At 38.1% G+C, this 24,028-nt stretch overlaps 1 protein-coding gene across 3 annotated transcripts in view; it reads left to right on the forward strand.

The window, feature by feature from the left end:
• scara5 (scavenger receptor class A, member 5 (putative)) overlaps positions 1-24,028 on the forward strand; it is a 38,589-nt gene that overhangs the window by 663 nt on the left and 13,898 nt on the right. Inside the window, exons 2-4 of one of the 3 annotated variants that reach the window (XM_084433176.1) lie at positions 2,337-2,461; positions 9,186-9,314; positions 22,670-22,855. In XM_084433176.1, the coding sequence (XP_084289302.1) occupies positions 2,347-2,461; positions 9,186-9,314; positions 22,670-22,855 (430 nt within the window). In that variant the 5' untranslated portion in view covers positions 2,337-2,346. Of the gene's footprint in view, positions 1-2,336; positions 2,462-9,182; positions 9,315-22,669; positions 22,856-24,028 lie in introns of all 3 variants that reach the window. The other 2 variants (XM_084433175.1, XM_084433177.1) reach the window with 2 other exon arrangements.

The raw sequence follows: 24,028 nt of genomic DNA on the forward strand, positions 1-24,028 counted from the left end.
TTTTTTATTTAAAAATACCAAAGTATCTCAACCGAATCTTTCAGGTTAACTACTAGCCACAGCACACAATGGAATCATAAATGTAACGTTTTCTACTAAGTAATGTATGGGATGAGCAAGGCATGGCAGTGTACTGGTTTTTGCTCAATAATTGCTCATTAAAGGGACATACATTATGTTACCATCCTCAACCTTAGCACAAGGCATATATTTACCCTATAACATAGCTAAGTGAAGTCTTTTATTATCATTAATGATAAACCTGTCCTCTTTTTGAAGTTGATGTGATGATGATGAAAATATTTACAATTGTGTCATGTTAATTGTGTTATTCATTGTGTTATTTTGCTTTTGGAAACAGAATGCTGCACCAAAAAAAAAAAAAAAGTATGCATCTTCTCATATAAGATGCAGTCTGCAATGTAAAGAGACAAATATTGGAGACAGATGTGGGAACTGAAAAAGTGAAAAGGTTTGCAGAGCAGAGAGGTTTGCTCTCTTTTTTTTTTTGTCTCCATTATCCAGTAGATTTACAGTAATCTGAGTTGCATAGCAGCCACATGAGCTCACAGTGCTGTCCACGCTTTGTGCCAAACTGTCAGTGTGCACTTGTGTAATCAGAGAGACCAGATAGAGTGCTTTTTAATTACATTTTTAAACTGGGCTCTGTTTGTTTTGTAAGAAGTAAATGGTGGTTACAATGACCATTCAGACAGAAGTAGATTCTTCAAACTTTGACTTTTGTGTGAGCTTTATCCTCATGGAAGCCATGCAGTGATGGAGAATAGTCCAGTTCTCTGGCTTTGGTGGAATTTTTTTCTTGTTACATTAAGTTACAATATTCAGTATAGAAGACTCCTGATCATAATTCTTAATCACCTTAACCTTGCAGTTTCTCACATCTGGGAATTAAGATTGTGATAATGTTTAAACAACGTTATCAACATTTCTAGTGATGCACCAAGCATTTTTTTTACTATCAAATTGGTTGATTCCAATATCAAAACTATTCTGAAGACAGTCAGTTCCCTTCAGAGATACATTCATATAAACCCCCACCCCCAATACAATATTTATATTTTTCTTCCTAGATTTCGAGCACAGCGAACAGTGAGATTGCTGTGCCTTGTGCAGCATTTTCTCTCCTCTTTGCGTCCGTCTTCAGCGTCTCCTGTCTTTGGCCCGTATTAACGTCCTGTTTACAGACTTTGTAATATTTCCACACAAACCATTTCTAAACATTTCGTTTTTATAAATTACCTGTGAGGGTCAGTGAAGCCATACTCATTTCGATGACCTTAATAAATGCTAAATATAAAACTACAGTTTTTAAATAAAAATACACCTACTAGACACAATCTTTATTGACTAATGCAAAAAAAAAAAAAAAGAGCAATTCCAATGTGTGCTTGTCATGTGAGATGCCTATCCACACCTAAAATAAAATATTCCTAAGAAAATAGTAATAAAGTAAAATAAATAATTACACTTATTCTTTTAGCAGGTGCTTTTATTCAAAGTGACTTATACAAATGAGGCACAATGATAACAATCTTATTCCTAAATGACAGTGATTCGGCTCTATGTCTATTATGACAAGTACGATCACAGTGAACGTTCAGATCTGATCCGGAGAGAGCAGTTGTCATGTATAGATATGAAACAGCTTAACAAACAGTCTTTTCAAACACACAGTATTATTTCTGTCATACAATAATTCAGATTATTGCAGAAGTACTGGGATAAAAGTTTATAGTTCAGATATAAACACTGATGTCAACAGTAGGACTAAATCACCTTTTGAAAATAATTTTCCTTTGTTAAAAATGTTACTTTCTGTAAGTGGTAATTAGGCATTTTTTCCATACTGTATAGTATATATAATTTTAACGTGGTGTAGATCACATGTAAACCAAAATCAGATGCTTCTTTATGTGTGATTTTGTACCTTTGTTGATGAACTCTATGTAATAATTACCATTTTTGATTGTAGGACACTGTTATTTATGAGAAAGTCAAATGGTACAAACAGTTCTTAAAGTGTAAAGATGGCCAAATTGTATTCATTTCATTGAATACAATTGTTCATTTCATTGATTAGTTTGTTTGGGTATTTAAGCTCTGCGTTTCTTTCAGTTTTTTATCTGTTCTCGGGTGGTTGTTCTGTTTCAGTTTTTGTAAGTCTAAGTATCCTGAGTATGTTGTTTTGAGAGTTTTGTTAATAAAAGCAAAATCTGCTGCAATTAGATCTTTTTCTCATCTTTATTTGCCACTGACAACAGCTTGTTCTGTCCTTGAATAATTAATTTTGTTCCATTTGTTTGTCATTTTTGCAGTGGGTTGTGAATGGAGAACAAGGCAATGTATCTGACCACCAACAGTGAAGATAGGGATAACAGCTCATTTTATGAGGAGGGCTACGATGGGATGAATCTATCAAAACTCAACCTATGTGAAGAAGGTTTGTATCTTCTTTACTATTTCTTTATTGCCTGCACTGCACACCATCAATCACAGAGTTATTTATGAAATAAACATCTTCTTTGACTGTGTCTACCTCTCTTTGTACAGTTTGTTTATCCGACATCTTTCCATTTTGCTTTTGATCAAGACAGGTCCTTTCTGTCCTTTCAGTAGCCTCACAGCTGCAGTCTTTCTAACACTGTGTCACAACCAGATGCGATGCGATGAGATTTCAGCTACAAGCTTTGTCTGTCCACAGAAAACGTGATCACGGCCAATCAGAAAAGTGTGTGGGCGGAGTCTCTTGGCAAGCGCACTGCACTCGCAACCAATTGGATAAATGTATAATCAAATTATTTTAACATTATTAAAATATGTACTGAGTGACTTAATATTTTTCACTGAATACACTTGACTGTTCACATTGCGTTTGAGTTGATTTTAACCTTTTGGTTTCCTTGAATCCTAAAATCTGAGGTGAATGATCCATTGTCGCTTTCAGTACGGCTATAAATTAGAGCTGTCAACGTTAAAATGTTAATGCCTGCGATTAATTCAAAATTCTTAACACACTGAAATAATTTAACGCAAATACATTCCTGAAGCTTGTGAAATTGCATCATTACCGTAATTTACATCACGCTGTTAGATGACATTTCAATTCTAACCCTTTAACCCAATTTCGCTTCTCTGTTTGCAATCAGATCATTTTAAGCAGGTAAACTCTGGGTAAGTTTTCAGTCCAATTATCCAGTAAGTGTATTCATTCAAACAGTCAGCCCAAAACAGCGCTAATGTAAAGAAAACCAAGCTGATTACATGTACATTGCGTTTTCAGTGAATTATTAATTCCAGTGTGTTTCGTTTTAAAACATGAGCGTTGTCATATTATGTGATTGTTTCTGAAGAGCACGGGCCCTCATGCATCTCACTGTGTGAAATGTCAAAACATCCCACCGCTATATGGCCAGATGATACGCAAACTACATTTCTCGGCTACATAAAGCAAACAAATGTTTCACTAGTAAAGTTTTGATGGATGAGGATTGCAATCAAGCTTGGAGAAAATACCTACAGTTTTGTGAGAATCACCCTGATGGTTTCCTTTGCTGGATATAGCAAATGGTGACAAAATTAATATGTTAAACAAGATAAATGATGTATGCATAATTTCATGACAAGTACGACAAAAGGGTGCGATTAATCTCGATTAAAAATGTTATTAAAAAAATCTATTGACAGCCTTACTATAAATTATATTCAAACATTGAATAAACATTGAATAAAGCACATAATCAGTACCTCAGATTATCACTGTCATACTTTAGATGTTGTTGTTCCAGCTGCAATAGAAATGGAAACCATTTCTAAATTAGAATTGTTGCGTATTGCTGCCGTGCCTGATCAGGAGAAAAAACCTATATATATTATCGAGCCTGGTTAGGACGCAGTGTTAGAATAAAGAAAACCCTTTTAGCATTGGCAGCTGGGTTATAAAATAAATGAGGCATTTTTTTTGTTTTTGTTTCTTTTGTTTGTTTCTAACTTTTTTGTTTTTGATTGTTTTATTTTTGCTTAACTGCTTTAAAATGATTTTTTTTTTTTTGTTGCTTTTAAATAGAAAAAAAATAAGAAAATGACTACACATGCATAAAGACAATGTACAGTAAATATAATGTCACGCACCTATCACTTGAAGAATTAATTTTTTTAAATGTCTGTGTTAAAAGAGCACAATTTAATGGTGATCAGTCTCTACCCTCTATAATTACGGTAGGTGCTAGATTTTCAGCAGGAGCAGTTATTATTATGTAAATTACGTCTCTACGATGATTGGTTGATATTACAAGGTAGGCTAGCCTATTATGCCAATGTATTTTTCTCAAAACTCTAACCACTAAAAGCTCAACGGTGATTGTCTATTTTTTTATAAAAAAAAATTTACCAATGGAAGCAAAAGTCTCCGGCTATGGATTTTGCCTACTCCTCCCCTTCTCTATGCCCTTAGATTCGCTTAAAGCTGCAGTCCGTACCTTTTTTGGGTTAAAAATTATCCAAAATAATTTTTTGAGCAAGGACATAACCAGCCAGTGTTCAAAACTATCTGCTTGCCTTAGCTCGATTCAAAACGGTAAGCTTGTAATAATGTTTTTAATTCCAGTGGTACTGGTGGATTTCGAACATGATTGTAATTACATTGGCAGATTCGGCACATTCGCGGGAAAAAGCAGTGGTGGTTCACACTTCAGTAATATTTTATGGTCTTACAATGGTGAAATTGCAAACAACAAATACACATTATGAGACATTAAATTAAATGAATAATTAGACATTTTATTAACATTAAATCATTCTCCAGTTTTCCACCTCAAAATCATGAGTAGGCTGTGGTTTTGTCCAGTTTATAGCACTTTTTGTGACACTCTTTCTCATGAAAGCTCCTTGGCAGTCTTGCCTGTCTTGGTACTATACTTTCCTGGATCATGTTTTAATTCTGGGATTACCATATCAACTGAATTGTCAGTTCCCAGTTGTCAGACAGTACTTTCTGTCTCCCTTTTCCTTGTGCTTGCTTATACAGAAAATCTTGTTGAAAATTGTAACAGAAACCTTAACAGAACTAGATGAGACAAGCATTGTGCACCGTCTGTGTCATATACCAGGATTACCGTGCTTAAATGTTATTCAGGTGTTGTGTTTAATTACTTTTTTTCTTCAGATTTGTGTCCTCAAAACATTATTGTGTGTAGAACTACTTTCTAATTCTTCTTCCTTATAAACAGCCCAAACATTATTATTTCCAAAGGAAAATTTCAGAAGTTGTAATGGTGGCTTAAGCCGTTGCTATGCAGTTCCCTTTTGAGGGAACTCGAACTGCATCGATTACGAAACTTTGGGGAATGCCCCCAGCGTAGCGTGTCTGAAGCTTGAATGAAACTATTCCAATCCTGATTGGCGTTGCGTCATGACATGTGACGGCATACACGGAAGCTACAAAGGGATGCAACAGCGTCAGCTTTTTGCTCTTCAGTAAGCGCTCTGTGTACTATGGAAGCTTGTTTCCGCCACTGAATAATAAATAACTAATAATAATGGCGACTTTTTATCTCACAATTCTGACTTTTTTTCTCACAATTGCGATATATCAAGTCAGAATTGTGACTTTTTTATATCTCGCAATTGCGACTTTATTTCTCAGAATTGCGACTTTATTTCTCACAATTCTGACTTGATATCTCGCAATTGTGAGAAAAAAAGTCAGAATTGTGAGATAAAAAGTCGCAATTATTATTATTTATTTATTATTCAGTGGCGGAAACAAGCTTCCATAGATATGTACTATGAACAGTTTGTGTCTCATGTTGTCGAGGCAACGTGTAGATTACGAGACCGGTATACGTGTTTAAATATCTGGCTTTGACGAGTTTGATATTTTTATTCAGCCTATCATTCAGACCATTTTTCACTTGTCTGTTTATTATGGCTGCAATTAATTCTGATGAATTAAAATGATGGAATATCTGACTTTGAGCTAAATATTTCAGCTTACCATTCAGACCATATTTTGCTTGTCTGGTTATTATGGCTGCATTTAATTCTGAGGAATTAAAAAATATTTAATAATCGTCTGACTAAGCTGGGAGCAGAGCATGCATGGGCAGTTCTCGAGGGGGCTGCCTGCGCACATTATGAGCCGAGCTCATCCACACATCGAGAATCGTTTTAGACCAAACCCTGCCGGAGTGCAGCTTCAGGGGATTGAGAACGAATCTCGAATAGTACCCAAAATCAGCCTCGAGAGGCTGGTTCCCTTAGAAGAATATTTCAAAGCATGGCAAAACCTGCAGAATATTTCTCCTTGGGAAAGGGGTATAGGCTGCAGTTCCACTTCCACCCCACTGAATTTCAGTGGGTTGGTTTGGACTGCAGTCAACCCACAGTAGGGTCGGGTACCCGTTCCACATGATCAGGGTTACGCGCAGATGGTGTCTATGTGGAAGAAACCTTGGTTTCTGTCCCAAGGTTCCGTGCTGGGAGCGTCATGTTGCCGGAAAGCCATTTTGACAGACGCATCCCTCACGGGCTGGGGCGCAGTCAGGGGTGGCCACTCTACGAGAGGTCTATGGCAGGACCATCATTCTTCCTGGCACATAAATTGCCTGGAAATGTTGGCGGTTTTCTGAGCTCTGACGAGTTTCCTGCCAGACCTCAATGGTCACCTCGTTCTTGTGAAAACAGACAATATGTCAGTGGTGTCCTATCTAAATCATCAGGGGGGTCTGAAACCATGCCCTCTATGAGGCGGTGGAGTCGATATGCGAGAGGTTCGGCCCAGTGGAAGTGGATCTGTTCACGTCTCAAGAGGCAACACACTGTCCACTGTGGTTTTCTCTCACGCATCCAGCCCTGCTGGGGTTGGATGCCATGCTGCAGGCAGGGCTGAGGCAGTGCCTGTACGCATTTCCCCCGATCGCTCTGCTCCCGGGAGTTCTGGAGAGGGTCTGTCGCGACGGGGTCTGTCTACTGCTGTAGCCCCATTGTGGCCGGCCCGAATATGGTTCTCAGACATAATATCACTCCTAGAGGGCCCTCCATAGGATATCTCCACCAGGAGGGCCCTTCTGTTGCAGGCAGAGGGCTCAATATTTCACCCTCGGCCAGAGTTATGCAAACTGTGGGTCTGGCCCCTGAGGGGGCACAGTACAGAGAGGCTGGCCTGTCAGCAGGAGTAGTCGAGACCATATTCAGCTCTAGAGCTCCCTTCATGAGGAAACTGTACAACCTAAAATGGAATGTTTCACCATTTGGTGTAGAGAACGTGAGGTGGACCCAGTTAACTGCCCGGTGGCTTCAGTGCTAGAGTTCCTCCAGGATCGCTTCTCTGCTGGTCTTACCCCATCCACACTCAAGGTGTATGTGGCTGCCATTACGGCTTTCCACACTCCTCTGGGTGATGGCCCTTTGGGAAGTCATCAGCTGGTCGTACGTTTCTTCCGTGGGGCTTGGACGATGAGACCTGCGACTCGGACCAGAGTTCCCTCATGGGAACTGGCAGTGGTTCTCGAAGGGCTGGTTGAGGCCCCCTTCAAACCTCCGGAGTCGGCTTAGGCCAAGAACCTTTCTCTCAAGGTAGCTTTTTTTATTAGCCATTACTTGTCTGAGGAGAGTATGAGATCTTCAGAACCTTTCTATATCTTACGGGTGCCTGGAGTTTGCTCCAGGCGATATTAAGGCTATCTTGCATCCCAGGATGGGCTATATGCCTAAAGTGCCATCTAATGTGGCACGGCCTTCGGCTCGGCAGGCTTTTCATCCCCCACCTCACGTGATGGCGGATGAAGAAAGACTTAATTTGCTCTGCCCTGTCAGAGCTCTCAAGATTTATCTCCAGAGGTCTTCTCATGGCAGAAGTCAGACCAGTTGTTGGTGTTCTTTGGGTTGCTCAAGAAGGGGCTTCCCACAGCCAAACAGACCATCAGTAACTGGATCGTTCAGGCTATCTCTATGGCCTATCAGGTGCGCAGTTTGGCCAAAGGCCTATCAGGGAGGATCTAATTAAATTGAACTAATTTTTAATTATTAACTAATACTGGGCTTCATTTTAATTAGTTTTAATTAGGATTTGTTATTGTACATCACACAAAAGATGAAGCTTTAGTTTTACTCCAGAAAATCACTAACCTGGTTTACACCAGACCCTTCTCAGTCGTAACTGAGAGTGGGTCTGGGGAAGCTTCATTCACATCCCATTTCCAAAGGGGCGTCACCAACGGTCGTCGCTCAAATGCCTGTAGGCGCAATTAGATAGACCTAAAACCAATCAGAGCGATCGTCATCGTGTAAAGCCCGAAACACTGGCGGACTGTGTCCAGCTCACTCAGAGCTGGTCTACGCTAAAACTGCAGTGTCAATCAACAGTCAACAGGAGGGGCCTGTGCAAAGTGACGTCACATTGCCGCATCGAACAGCTTGTTCTGAGACAGTGCTTATGATTTATGGGGATTTAGAAAAAAGCACTGGGTGGATTTTTATCATTATAGGGTGGTTTTGCTCACACACTGCCAACACACATTTATGTTCAAACACCATGTAAAAGTGAATTTTGCATAATAGGTGCCCTTGAACATAAACTACCAACATCTTTCACTGTACTGAAAAACACATAAAATAACACTTAATCCCTAAATTTACTCTCCTAATGCAGTCCCTTGCAAAGCATGCTGGGAACTACACATCCCACAGCACAGGGTTGCATTTCTCAAAAGCATTATGAGCTAGGCTCTACGATCGTGGCAAAGGCTCTACGATTTACTTAGGCTTATGATGCTTTTGGGAAATGCAGTTCTGGGAAGTGGATCTGTAGTTCCCAGCATGCTTTGCAAGGGACTGCATTAGGAGGGTACATTTAGGGATTAAGTGTTATTATATGTTTTTTTCAGCAAAGGGAAATATGTTGTTAGTTTATGTTCATGTTTAATGTTCATGTTTAATAAAATTGTTTCTAGTTCAGTTATCTTTTGAGGCTGCTGAGTCAGCTATGGTATCGATTTATTATCGATACAGAGGTATTCAATTCTGTTATCGTACCGAAGCCAAAATTTTGGTATCGAGCCAACGCTATAGTCTTTCTAAACTGGATTTATCTCCCTAGTTCCTGATGTTAAAGTCAGTGTGTTTCCTTTCTAGACTCCCTGTTGATCAGTGTTTATCTTTCACAGTAGGTTCTTCAAAGTACAGGAGAAAGACAGATAATTGCTGTGGTCAATTGGATTCCTTCACTGCAATCAAATATGCCATTGTGTCCCTTTATATTCTGGTACTGCTCACCATATTTGGCCTCTGCATAGCAGGTAGGCATATTTTCTTTTTCTCTCTTTGTCTTTCTCCTTTTTTCTGAACCTTGGACTTGTGTTGGGCCAATTTGTTTCACATGTTTTGCATAATTTTATACTTTTTTTAAATCATTATTAATTGTAATCAGAGAAAGGAAGAAAAGGATCTTGCTTTAAGTAGGCTAATAAATAATAAACAAAAAATATTAAAGATATAGAGTTATTTAAGAGTTAAAAACATGCGCAGTGTATTTTAGGCAATAGAAAATAGGGCTAGTTTTGTTTAAAGGGCTCGTATAATCCTAGTCAAGACCACAATTTTAACACTGGCACTTAAAACCTACCCCTTCAAAAAACTATGTGCAAGTCCATTATGATTAAATTCCATACAGATTCATAAAACAATCCACAATGAAATGTGTTGTGTAAACTTTTAAGGTAGAACTGGCATAATGGATCTTACTAAACATAAGCCTCAGTCGTTTGTATTTAACTTTGGGGTTCTTCAGGACAATATTTGAAGCAGTAGGTGTTTGTCACGTGTGTGTTCTGTTTTTGATTAAGTTTTCATTGTGTTATGTTTCTGTTCACAGTTAGTTTCTTGATTAGTTCATATTCTCATCTGGCCTAGTCCACACGTACACTTGTATTTTTTTATAAACAGTGTTTTTCCTCTTTTGTTTAAAAAAAAAAAATAGCATTCTGACGCCTCTGTTCTGCAATATAATGGGAGAACTGTGCATGCATATGTATTCATGTTATAAGCCCTGTTAGCATAGTTATTAGCAGCAATATTTTGGCTACGTCTCATGTAAACAAAGGAGATAGCAGCTCACAATCTGACATCAAACAACGGAGATAACAGCACACACTCCGATGTCACAAGCCAAAATCTCTGGTTTCACCGGCTACACGACAACACTGCAACTGTTTTTTTGCAAAAAATTCTTCACACTGGCACTGGGTTTTCAAAAAGGTTTGGTTTCAGTGACCTGACATGCGTTTGCATGTGGACGAACAGCAATAGAAAAAGCTGCGTTTTGAAAAGTTTTGAAAATACCTGTGTTCGTGTGGACAGGGCCTCTGTTCCCTGCCTGTTTGTCTCCTAGATTACAGATTAATTAGTGTCCTCAGTTCAGATTTGCCTTGTTAATTAGCTCCTTAGTTGTCTGTGTAGATAAGCCCTCTGTTTCAGTTTGTTCTTGGTCTTGCTTGTTTGATGTCAGTGTGTTCGTGGTTGTGTTTCCTCCGAGTTATTCTCCTGTTTTTTGTTTTGATTCTTGGGCCCTGTCCCAAATGGAACCCTAAGCACTCGCGGTCTTCCTCTGAGTCTGCACTTTCGTGACGTGATGCCGCTTTGACTGTCGGGAAGAAGTCTGCTGCGGAGACCGCATCAGCGCGGGCTCGGCAAAAGTGCGCATCAAGGGCGCAAATCGACCACATGGGGGCGCTCGCTAGCACCCTTCTGAGATCTAAAAATGACAAATGGGACACACTACGGTCTCACGGACTTAACGGACACGCGCACGTGGCAGCCATTGTAAGTCCACAAGACCGAAAGTGCACATGAAGTGTGCCATTTGGGACAGGGCCTTGGACTAAATCAGTGGTCTAAAAACTAAATTCCTGGAGAGCCACAGCTCTGCACAGTTTTGCTCCAACCCTAATCAAACACACCTGATCCAGCTAATCAAGGTCTTCAGGATTACTAGAAACTTCCTTGCAGGTGTGAGTTGGAGCCGGTTGGAGCTAAACTGTGCAGAGCTGTGGCCCTCCAGGAATTGAGTTTGAGACCACTGGATAAAAGATTTATTTTGATTATCTCCTTTGTCGTGCATTTCATTACAACCACCGACAGTGTTACACATGATCAGCAACAGAACAACATTTTGCAGACATTCTCCACATGATACTATTCTTTTGTTATGTGAACTGAAATAACAGTTCTGTCAGGACCATTATCGTCAAATACGATTGACAATTAGCATATAGATTGGATTGGCGGTATGGTTCTGTTCTGGGCAAGAACTCGATTATGAGGCATGGATAAGATTAGGGAGAGCAGCGATAACCAGAATGATAATAGATATCATTAATGTCAATATTTTAATGTACAACATAATTCGAGAATTTAGTCTGATTCAAGGGGGAATCAGAATGCCAAATTTTGACTGACGAGAGGAGGAGCTGGGGATGGAGGAGGGTAATTAGCTCCTGAGGAACGCGATAGCTGTTGATAACTACTGAAGGAGCTTATATATTAGTACAGTGATAGGCGTCATATTCCTATTGGTAGACTTGGATCAGTTGAGAGTCAGCTGATGCGAGCTTGACTAACGTGACCTGCCAGAACTAACCCAATGCTTGATTATTTTCTTCTGGCGTTAGGAATTCATTCGGTTCACGTGACGTCACTGTAGCTTTGCGCCGCCATCTTTGCGACCGATCTCAGTAATGCCTGCAATATGTTGTGCAGTTGGCTGCAACAACAGCCGAAAGAGGAATCCTGAACTGGTATTTTATTCTATACCAAAATAAGAGAGAAGAGAGAATAATTTATTTAAAAGACTTGAAGTCTCATGTTGGTTTGTGGTTAATTATATTTCCATTATACTCTCAGTGGCCAACATTATACAGATAGATATCGACAGATAATGTTTTGTCTTCATTTTATTTAGGCCTACTGTTTAAATGCATTTTATCATGGTAAGTTAGTAAGATTTGGGGTTGTTTTGAATATAACTGTCTGTCTGTCTGTCTGTTCGTTAATACCTACCTAAATCTAATAAATATTTTTATGAAGTTCATAAATTGTCTTCGTCACATGCGCTTTAGATGTTATTTTGTGTAAGTAACGTTAACGTTAGCTCTGCAGACGATGCATAATCTCAGCCTTGAAATGCATATTAAAGGACTAGTTCTTCCAAAAATGATAATTCTGCCGTCATTTACTCGCCTTCATGTGCAAATCCTGAAGTTTACTTTCCGTGGAAGACAAAGGGACATTTTTGAATATGTAGCCTAATGGAGACTCTTCTTGTCGATGTAATGAAAGTGAATGAGTAACATTAGCCTACTGGGGGCTGTCACGCAAAAAATAATAATAATAATAAAAGACAAAAAAAAACATCACTAAAGTATCATAAAAGTGATCTAATACGACTCGTCCGTTATATTAATAGCGTTATTTATTCATATGATAGCTTTATGTGACGAACAAACTGCAATTTAAGTCGTTATATTATAATCACTGGTGAGCTTACCTCTTGATAGCTTTTAATCGCAGCCGAATCATTCAAAAAGATTCGACTCGAAAGATTCTTTTGATATTTGTGTGTATTAAACCTTCTCTCTGTAATTGAACATCTGTTCTTTCGGACAAATATGGCAGTCTTTTATGATATTCGGCTGATGTCTCTGGCTGTGCTGATGGACGGATTAGATAGATTCATTCATGCCGAACAGCTGCAGATTCATAGATTCATTCATGACATTGCCTCGACTCTCATGAACGCGCGCCATGAAGCTCTATGACTTTAAGTATTTCTACATCATGAAAGGCCAATTGGGGCAAGCCTGGGGCAGATAATAATGGACTAAAGAAAACTGGCGGTAACAAATAAGGATCGGAGGAGCCTAAATAGAAATTTTCTCCAGGTATCTCTGTCTCTCTCTCTCATTCAAATGGGCAGTTTGGGCGGCCATACCGGGCGAGTCGGGCGCAAATATGGCGGCGTTCTATTTGTAGTGACGTAGGTGGCATCTATGAATAGTAGCATCATTTTCCTTATTACTTCACTCCAAAGAAAATAGGCTGGCCAAGCAGTATAGAATGGATCCATACGTACTCGAAGCAGTGTACATTTAACATACTGCTGTAACATTCTGGCAGAATAGTTTGTCTTCCAAATTCCAATTCAAAGAATTTAGAATTCCCCCTGTGAAATTAAAGTGATTAAAGTTCCCCTGTAGTCAATAATTGTATCACTTAAAGCTCATATTTGATTACCAAAATTACGTTTAAACGTTTTTCCTTGTGAATTTTTTTTATTCATGCCTTAAAATAGCTTGAATGTAACTACACCCTCGCTTCACTTAGTATATGCAGAACCATGAATATGCAAATTAGCCCCACCTCCAGTCACTCACAGCAGCTGAGAGATTCACTCGGCCATCTGCAGGTAAACGCTGCACAATGGTGTCGCTCTTTACAATGTCGGACACATAACAGTAATTAATATAATTGTCCTTTTGACTATGTTATCAAACAGCTAATAATGTGTTGCTAATGTTACAAAAACCATACTCCCGTTACATCTCAGAGTCAGACAGCCAGAATGTCAGTGGATAAAGGCATATAGTTCATCATAACATCGTAATATATATCATACACCCGCTATATTGCTAAATCTACCCAATTTTTCACATCATAACAGAAAAATATACCGGGATAACCTGGCTCTTCTCGAGGCTCCCCTGCTAGGTCACTGTTAATGATAAAGCCTGCCAGCACGTTGATCTGATTGGTTACAAGGTAGTTTGTGATGTCAGAAAAACCAGCGATTTCACACCGTGTGTTTGAGACCGTCTTTGGTTCACTGCAGTTTTAAAGAGAAAATACTCAGCAATGGTGTCGACTTATGAATTTGCGCATGGTTTGTCTCGAAGCATATTAAAAACACCACATAGACATATAAACAACATTAAAAACTTGATTTTCACCACAGGGGGACTTAAAGTGATTGATTGTTTAATGGAAGACAAAAACTGACTCTGTGATTTCCTTTTTCCCCTTACCCTGAAGTTAGAGCACAGACCAAATTTAATCTAGCCCACAGCAGGACACACGGCGAGGATTCAGTGCTTATGTGGGCTGACCCCTAATGAACTCAAGATACCACTGAGATTTATGTATTAATTCCCTTTGCAAGTGCTGGGGCAGTTCTTCGTACGTGTATTACTCAGTTATTTGGATTTCATTGTTGACGATTTGACATGATCCAGGATTGTTAGCTTCTTCGAAGCTCATCCCGGAGTTGCTGTCATAGCAACAGATCCTTAAGCTTAAACCTGCTCGGGAGAAGCTTATTTCATGAAAACAGGATTAGATTGCATCTTGGTGATTTTAAAGTCTGTCCTAGCCACTGCTACTTTCTTACAAGAGTACCCTAATGAACCAGGGACAATAATAAAATAAAATAATAATAATAATTGAAAAATTGATTTAAATATATTATTCTAAAGGTGTGAAGTCTATCATAATATAGACACAGCCAGTTTTACCCTTTGAGAGATTTATTTATGAGGGGAAAATTACCTAATAATTTTATTGGAGTCTTACACACATGGGGCCAGATGTACTAAACAGGGGAAATTAGCAATTCCAAAAAAGCGCTGATGGGAGTGGAAAGTTCGATTACAACTTTAATGTCGTTTTGGTCACTTCTGTTGCCTTATAAAGGTCCAGAAAATGTTTCGTCAGGTGTGTGATGTTCTTTTTTAATATGATGTCATTACGTTGCTGTATTACGGCCAGCCAATCACTGCATTGCTGATCATGGTTTTAAGTATCGATATATCTGCCCTTTCCAATGAACACAAGAATGCGTAGTAATATCAGACAACTTAATCCAGACGTTTTAATCAAATCCACAAATTCGTTTGAAGAACCAAATTATCCAGAGATCAGTTTGTATGATTATATGATCTGGCATCTGTCGAATCATTTCAGATGTAGTAAGCGAGGTACAAAGAATGGACCCCAGATTGGTTTAAAATCTTTATTCACTAAAGTTCTACACCACTGAAGTATGGCATGCGTCCATCTTAGCATCCATTTCCATAGTGCATTCAACGCTCTGTCGAGTGTCTTTCTGTGTTCACTATAGGCGTGTTTTTACCTCGATGTTGACTGATCTAACTCCAAACCACATTTCTGGAATGGCAAATTAGCAATGTTTGGTTTAATCAACTCAGAGACATCTAAGTTTGTTAAATTATTACTAGACTATTATGCATCCCTAAGCTGTGTTTTAATTACCTTCACTGCATTTGAGCTATAAACTGCTTAAATTCTAGATTCTAGATTTTAGATTCAGTCAGACTTACTGTAAAGAAAGTTGTTGTGTAACTGTCACTGTGAATAAAACTAGATAAATGGTTTAAAAAAAAGCCTGCACACTCTATCAATAAAGAAAAGGACAAAAAACTGTGATAAAACCACTGTTTTATTGGCAAACGTTTCCGTCACATGTAACCTTTCTCAATGCCAAGTTTACAATGCTTTGTCCAGGAGCCAACTAAGCAACTAGCCAACGGCTTAGCATTGTCAACTTGGCATTGAGAAAGGTTACATGTGACCGAAACGTTTGCCATTAAAACAATTTATCAGTGCTTTTTATTGTATTTTCTGCTGAGTTCAGCACTGCCTGCTGAACTCAGCAGAAAATACAATAAAAAGCACTGTAGACATGTTCATCAACACAATATTGCAATATAGACTTTAAACAAAGCAACATAAAATACATGAGTGAACTACTCACCCATAGTTTGAAAAGATGTCTATCTGGTTTGATTGAAAAAGAGCTAAAAACTCACGCTCCTTAAAAACTGAGGTGCATAGATCAAAAAACTGATGATAATGATAAATTATATTTTTAAAATGATTAAAAAAAAAAAGCCTGCACACTATGAAGAAAAAATAGCACGATAAACTGTTTTATTGGCAAAACACTTAGTTACAGCAAAAATTGGCTCAGCGCAGAAACAAATCATGAATGTTGTGAAACGTTGATAAAAAAAAAAAAACTTGCATGTTGCTTATGAAATTAAACTTTTGAACTAATCATTTTCTTAAGGAAATTTGCTGAAACAATGACTCTTATCAAGGTGGATTGTAAAATGGGTGACTGCACATTTCTGATTGTGTTGCAGACAGCAGGGGAAATTGTCAGTGTTTGCTCACTTCATATGCTTTAGTAGCATATAAAAGTTGAACAAGACTTGGTTTAAAGTACTAGACAAATTTGTAATTATTATGTACATCAAAAACCAAATGTAAAAGACACCAGTGAAAACTTGAAAAAGCAATATATTCAATTCCTTCGACATCCATGTCTATGTATAAAAGAGTTTGTCTAAACACTCTTTGGTGTTGCCTGCACAAACTGTGTGTCAGGGTTGGTTCAAACAAGGAAAAATAAGATGAGGATCTAGATCAGTAACTGATTGGTGTATGACATAAAAGTACTGCAAGAGCGATTCGAAAGCATACAGAGCTGAACACACCAATGGTATTGGAGGTGAGGCTCAGTTCCCATCATGCCCTGTGGTTCAAACAGATAATGAGGCAAGGCAAGATTATTTATATAGCACATTTTATACACAATGATAATTCATAGTGCTTTACATAAAATAAAATAAAAATCAATTATCATAAAATAATATAACATGCTTAAGAAATAAGATTAAAAAAAAAAAAAAAAAGATTTAAAGGTATCATTCACCCTAAAATTAAAATTAAGTCATCATTTACTCACCCTGTTGTTCTACTGCCGTTTGCCGTTATTATTATTTTTCAGACCACATAAAGAGAAATGTAAAAAAATAATAATAATCCCACACGCCCTTGTCCGTATAATGGTAGTGAATAGCGACCGGCAAAAAAAAAGCGTAATTTTTTTTTTTTTTTTATCACAGACCGATCCCATGCAACATGTGCCATATATTCCAGGTGTTCTGGGGGTATACGATAGGGTTTGGTAAAAAACTCTTCTGAAAACGGCCTGCTTTGGAGGCGCAGTGTTTTTTCATTGCTATGATACAGAATATCCCCGGAAGTAATGTGTTACTAGTATCTAATTTCTCATATAGTTTGTTTTATCAACAATTACTAAATATAAAAATTGTATAATACCAACAATATTAACTTTGTTAACCATATTAACCATTGTTGTTCAATCATTATACAAGGATGTAACGATTGGTTGTTGTGGTATTTATACCACCCTTGGATGATTGGGTAAAATGTGACACTGATGAGTGCTGCGTTTTGACAGTAACAAGCACAAAAAAAAAAAAAAAAAAAAAAATCCTTATCTTCCAAGAACTAGTCCCTGTGGTTTATCAGAGCATGAGCTGAAGCCACTTCCTTGAGCCCCTCCGCTGCGGACTGCAAGCCAAGAACGTTTAACCCCAATTGTTTAAGATTACCTATATGGGCTGTTACGATCTTTAAAGGTCTAGGAGATGGAACGCAACATTTCGATATCACACTACTGCTGGTAGATTGGGAAAAGCAGAAAGAACCATGAATATGATACAGCCAGTGTTGGAAACTTGATAATTTATTACAAAAAGCCGAAGCCACTAGATACAGTGAGTGAACTATGTACAATGCAAATGAAAAAAGAAAATACAAATAATTATAGGGAAAAGGAACTTCAGTGGCGTCAAATTAAAGAACCAAATACAACAAAATAATTCCCTTAAACTATCTTCCCCACAACCTCTAACCTAATAAAAGAACAAACATAACCGACTTCTTCAGCGTATGCGACGACCTAAAATCCTTCTCTAACTAAGAAAACAAAAATACAAAGAGTGACGCGCACTTCTTACCTAGTGTGTCCAACACCTAACATTACTACAGGCACAATGTACATCGCGCAATCTACTGACCTGTTCTCTTTTCCCACATAAAGAACAACAAACTCAAAACATCGGCATAAAGCACAAATAACACGAAGGTAATGAATGTTAGACTGCACATACAAAAATGGGATTCGATTACTAACTGATAAAAAAGTACGCAACTGAACACACACACACACTGCCGCCAAATGAGACGCTCTGGAAGGCTTTTAAACCGACTTCTTGTTGCCAACAGTGGTCTGCTTCAGTTTGTGCACTACCATTTTAATACCACGACACTCTGCTTTAGATAAATGCTAACATGGACCAGTCACATGATGACATGCCATCATCCTAGAAAAATGGAGAGTAAATATATTTTGAAGGTTTTTTTTAAAAACATTTTTTGTTATGTTTTGGTTTGCCACTTAAATAATCTGAATCATAAAGCAAAACATGCAGAAACCCTGGAAATCTACCCTGCAGTGTTATTCAGTATTTTTGTTTGAAGTGCAGAGCAGACACATGCACACACACACACACACACACACACACACACACACACACACACACACACACACACACACACACATCAGCTGAATGAGTCATTCACTGCACAAGCCATTACATCATTCATCTGTTTGCTTGAAATTTAATATGAGTGAAATGGGAGGGAGGACGATCTACAAGAGAAGGGAAAAAAAAGGGTAGAGAAAAACAGAGAAAAACCGAGTGTTCTTTTGAGTTGGAGGGTTTTAGAACAGATGACTCACACCCTGTTTAAATTACTGAACATGCACCAAGCAGCAGTTCAGGCATCTTGTGTAGGGATTGAACTATGTGGATATTCTGTAAACACATGCCTGGACACTACATGTGTTACTTTAATGAATCAGACATTTCCTCCCCAAAATATGTCTTAAAGGGGTCCTATTATGCCCTTTTACAAATTCTTGATTTTGTTTTTGGGGTATCCTAGAATGTTTTCATGCTTGATTGTTCAAAAATTGCATTATTTTTCACATATTTTACATTATTACAGCTCCTCTCTCCCCAGTCTGGTTGAACGCGTAGTTTTTGATGAAGCCCCTCCTTTCGAAATACGAAATGTACTGTGATTGGTTAGCTGGTCCAGAGTGTTGTGTTTGGTAGCGCTTAGCGTGTGTTTGGGAAATGTTCCACAAGCTCTACTCAGATGTAAATATTAACGATGGCGTCAATTTCAAACCATTTCGAGCCAAATTCAGACCCTGACAATGTTAACAAACAATAGGATTGTGCTGAACGGATTTTAAGCACAGACTTTGCAAACACGGATTTCACTGGGCGTTTCAGGGTGGTATGTTTTTTTTTACGTTATTTTCTTGTAGATACAATGTTATCTACCATGTAATCATATTTTTTGGAAAACTATGGTAATTCAAACAGTAATCGATCACAAAGTCATGGATCATTTTCCTAAGGGGCTGTGAGCAGTCTTACAAAAGCAAAAGCTTACAAAAGCTAAAGTAAACACTATATCAATACTGTAATGTTAGTTAGCAGGCTAGCGGAGGCAAAGCTTTGCCCTTCATTTACATCATAGCTATCATAGCAACTACATAAAGCTTATGATTGGAACTGTTAATAGAAAACACAACTACAAATAATAAGACATACTTTGACAGTTGTGATTGATGTCCCGACAAAATGGGAATGGCTACGTCTTTCAGGAGAAGCTTTTGTGTATAGCCTGCATTGTACTCTCTTCTGGAAGCTGTCCTCCTTAAAATGTGCAGCGCACAGACAAATGTTAAAGGGATAGTTCACCCAAAAATGAAAATTCTGTCATTGTTTACTCACCCTCAAGTTGTTCCAAACCTGTATGAGTTTCTTTGTTCTGCTGAACACAAAGGAAGATATTTGGAAGAATGTTTGTAATCAACAGATCTCGGTCCCCATTGACTTCCATAGTAGGAAAAAAATATACTATGGTAGTCAATGGGGACCGAGATCTGTTTGGTTACAAACATTCTTCCAAATATCTTCCTTTGTGTTCAGCAGAACAAAGAAACTCATACAGGTTTGGAACAACTTGAGGGTGAGTAAACAATGACAGAATTTTCATTTTTGGGTGAACTATCCCTTTAAGGTTATAATGTTCAGGAACAGTGTAAAAAAAAAAAAAAAAAAACCTCTCTGTTCATCAGCCTTAGGACAAACTTTTTCTGGGTTGTAAAAAACAGCGACAACCAACACGGCCTCACCCCCTTTGTTGTGTGTTCCCGAGGGCAGGGTTTATGTCGATTTTAGGGTTTGTGATGTCATAAACCTGGGAAGAAGCTTGTTGAAGTCCCTACATTTATACAATAAAAAAAACAACAACAACATTTATGTGTTATTTTCACACAAAATCTGTTGCTCCATCAATGTTCAATAAACAACCGACATATAAATAACTTTTTGGTAATAACCTTTTGAGAACATTATTAAATTCTATTAACATTCAACCACTTTTGTACTTTAGACGGCTTATAGCATGAGGAATGACATTTTTTTTTATTGATCTTTTGAGCTAGATGTTGCAATTGCTGAACTCAAAACTCATGAAGAGCTCAGCAGTTTCTGGCCTTCTGCAGATCCCTCTGAAGAACCCAAATGTTATAAATGAGGCTCAGGTGATATGGTGATGAATGAGGTGAATTCCCGGTGGCCTGGCAACTGATTTGGCCCGCTGCCCTCTTTCTTTCTTTTTGAAAAAATTATATATTATTGCCTTTTTTTTTAACATTGTCTTTATTAAAGGGGTGGTATAATGCCCCTTTTTACAAGATGTTAAATAATTCTCAGATGTCCCTAGAGTGTGTATGTGAAGTTTTAGCTCAAAATACTCCACAGATCATTTTTACAGCATGTTAAAATTGTCCCTTTTTGAGGGTGAGCAAAAACGCGTCGTTTTGTGTGTCCCTTTAAATGCAAATGAGCTGGTGCTCCCGACAGAGAGGGCGGAGCTTCAAGAGCTTGTGCGTTAGCAGCTTGCAGACACGCACTAAAAAGTGTCAGAAACTGTTCTGCCTTTTATGTTCAAACCGAAGTCGGACAATGATGGAGAGACTCAAGAAGAAGTGACAACATGTAGAACGAATGAATTTAGTTGATGAATTTATGTAGCTGAGGTGGAGTTAACTATCCCCCAGGGCAGCTTGGCAGTTTCTTGGAGGAGCTTGAAGTTCCAGAAACTTGCGCTCTGCAAGCGAACAAAGTGTTGTGGTGCCATCTCAAAGAGGCACAAAATCTCTTTCTCTGACCTTTACCATGACGTAGCCCAAGAATAGACTAGTCATCAAATTGACAGCAAATGAATTACTACATATAATAGACAACAAAATACAACTTAAGGATTCTGTTTACTCAAATATAACACACATACATGACAATCCATCCAAAAAATAAATAAATAAATAAAACCTTTATTAAGAACAATATAAAAATGAACAACTTAAGATAACAAACTCCCTAAACCTTTCAAACATCCGCACACTACACATTTTTTTTATATAAGAGGCACAATTTCGTGCAAAACGGCTAATGTAATTTATATGCTGCGCTGCCCTTGTGGCCTGTGCTATGTGGGCAAAACGAGTTGATGTCACTTGTGAGTATAAAGGCATGGTGTGTTCAATTCTTAATTGTCTGACGAAGAGCCTACGCGCTCGAAACGTTACCACCTGTGTGTGAGTCTATTATTAAATTTTCATATTTTGGAGCCATGGTGTGCCGACTTTTTTTCCTTTTTTATTACCATAGTGTATGAAATGTGCTATATAAATAAATTTGCCAAATGGCAAAAAAGTACACATGCAAAACCAAAATGGCAGTTTACCAATCAGTGGGCATTTTCAAACTACAATGGGTGTTTTTAACCGACTTGCTAAAATCATGAAGGCCCACCCCTGAACCAAGTGGATTAGAGCAAATTCGGTAAAGCAGATGAAAATGCCCCACTGATTGGGAAACATCCACTAGTGTTCTGCAGAGATACATACCTGCATGATCTTAGTCATCAACTACAAATCACTCTTAGTTCAATGTCCCTGTCTCCACCCATGTGTGCTATCGAAAAATGTCAATGCTGATCCAACATACTGTAAATATTGAAATGTCAATCTCTTTTGGTTTGGATCAAAACTCAACATTGTATCAATGTCGCCTTGCCATCTGGGAATGTGGTCTTGCAGACTAGTTTGCTGCTGCTGCAGTGCAAATAAAGAGCTACTGCAAACATGTAGATAGACTGCATTGAGCAAGTAAGCAGATCTAGATTTAGGTACTACAGAGGATAAGGTTGGTGTCAGTGTCAATAAAAGCTGCAGTGAGACCTGTTCACAGCTAGCACTGAAAAAGACTATTTAAATGTGTACGTTTGTTTGGCTGCCTCTTACAAGCAGAGGACCTATCATCTAATGCCAAGAAGTACATGTGGTGATTGGCTGACACATTATAGCTTGCACTAGAGTTTAATGGCTAAACTTCAATAAGTCGACCCCAGGGGGAGATTAATCCTCTGTTCTCAGTTCTTGAACATAGAGTCAAAGCAGTTAGCTAAGTTTAGTGCAAGTCATGTATAAGTTTGGTTGCAGCTATCCAAATGGCTACCGATGGAGATCACCATCCAGGTGCCCAGATAATTGGAAATTGTGCAGTGTGGGGTTTGTAACCGGTCATTTTAAAGTAACTATTTTTCAACGTTTATCCCTTTCCAGTATCAAAATCCCATGCATCTTCACAGAGGGAGGAAGCACTGCTGGAGAATGTGACTCGTCTGGGAGAGCACACTGAGACCTTGCAGAGATCTCTTAGCCAACTCCCCTCCCAAGGCGACCTTCTGGAGAACATCTGGAAGCTTGAGAACCTCTTCCATAATCATAGCGAACAGCTGCAACAGCTAGGTAACCGCCAAAATGCAAAGCAGAAGAGTCTAGAAAGTTATTTATACCCACTTGGTAGTCAAACACATTTTTAATAACCATATTAATACCCATCAATTTACTTACATATTTTTCTCATTAATTTTGTAGAGGAAGTGACACCATATTCTTATTTTATATTGATGTATAGAAATGACAAAGTATGATAATAATTAAGGGCCATATCATATACCCAGCACAATGCACCACCAGGCACGACGTGAGTGTTTTCTGCTAGTTTCAGCCCGACGCAGTTATCATTTTCACATCCTGTGCCACGTTGTTTAAATAGCAAATGCATTGTCGCTCATCTGTTCGCCCATGGGCAGCTGGTCTGAAAACGAGGTGTGTTCAGGTGCATTGTTGGTGCGTTGCTATTTTGAGGACCTGAAATAGACTGCGCCATTGACCAACTGAAACCTGGTCTAAAGTCAATGACGTAATATTTTTTTTGTAATAGTAACGTTCAGTTGTAAGTTATTTATAAGTGGTTAGTTAATGATGAACTAATCATTTACAAAACATTCATAAATGATTAGCAAGTGATATACTAACATTTTATGTATGTTTAGTAAATTCTGTTACAAGTCATTTACAAGTGATTAGTAAATGATTAACTAATTATTTACGAAACATGACTGCGTTTCATAAATGTTAATTTTTTTTTATTTTTATGTTTTGCTCACATCAGTGCACAGTGGTTAGACTCCATCTGCTTCAGAGAAGACAGCTGTCTATACCCTCACCAGTCAGCACTTACACTGCAGTACACACTACAGTGTTCAACACCTGTTATAGATGTGTAAACGCATGAATAAATCATTTACAACACTTTCTGCATCCCCTAATCTCAAATATACAAGGCATTTACAACACTTTCTGCACCCTCTAATTGCTACATACATACATACAAAAAAAACAAACACATAATTTATTAAACATTTATGAACCACATATTCATGTTTTGTAAATGATTAGTTAATCATTAACTAATCAATTGTAAATGACTTACAGCTGAATATACAAAACATACATACAATAATGAACATAACACTTATTAATAATTTATGAACGCATAGTCATGTTTCGTAAATAATTAGTTAATCATTTACTAATCACTTGTAAATGACTTGTAACAGAATTGACAAAACATAC

The sequence above is a fragment of the Rutilus rutilus genome (genome assembly GCF_951802725.1).
Source record: "Rutilus rutilus genome assembly, chromosome: 15".
Classification (NCBI taxonomy): Eukaryota; Metazoa; Chordata; class Actinopteri; order Cypriniformes; family Leuciscidae; genus Rutilus; species Rutilus rutilus.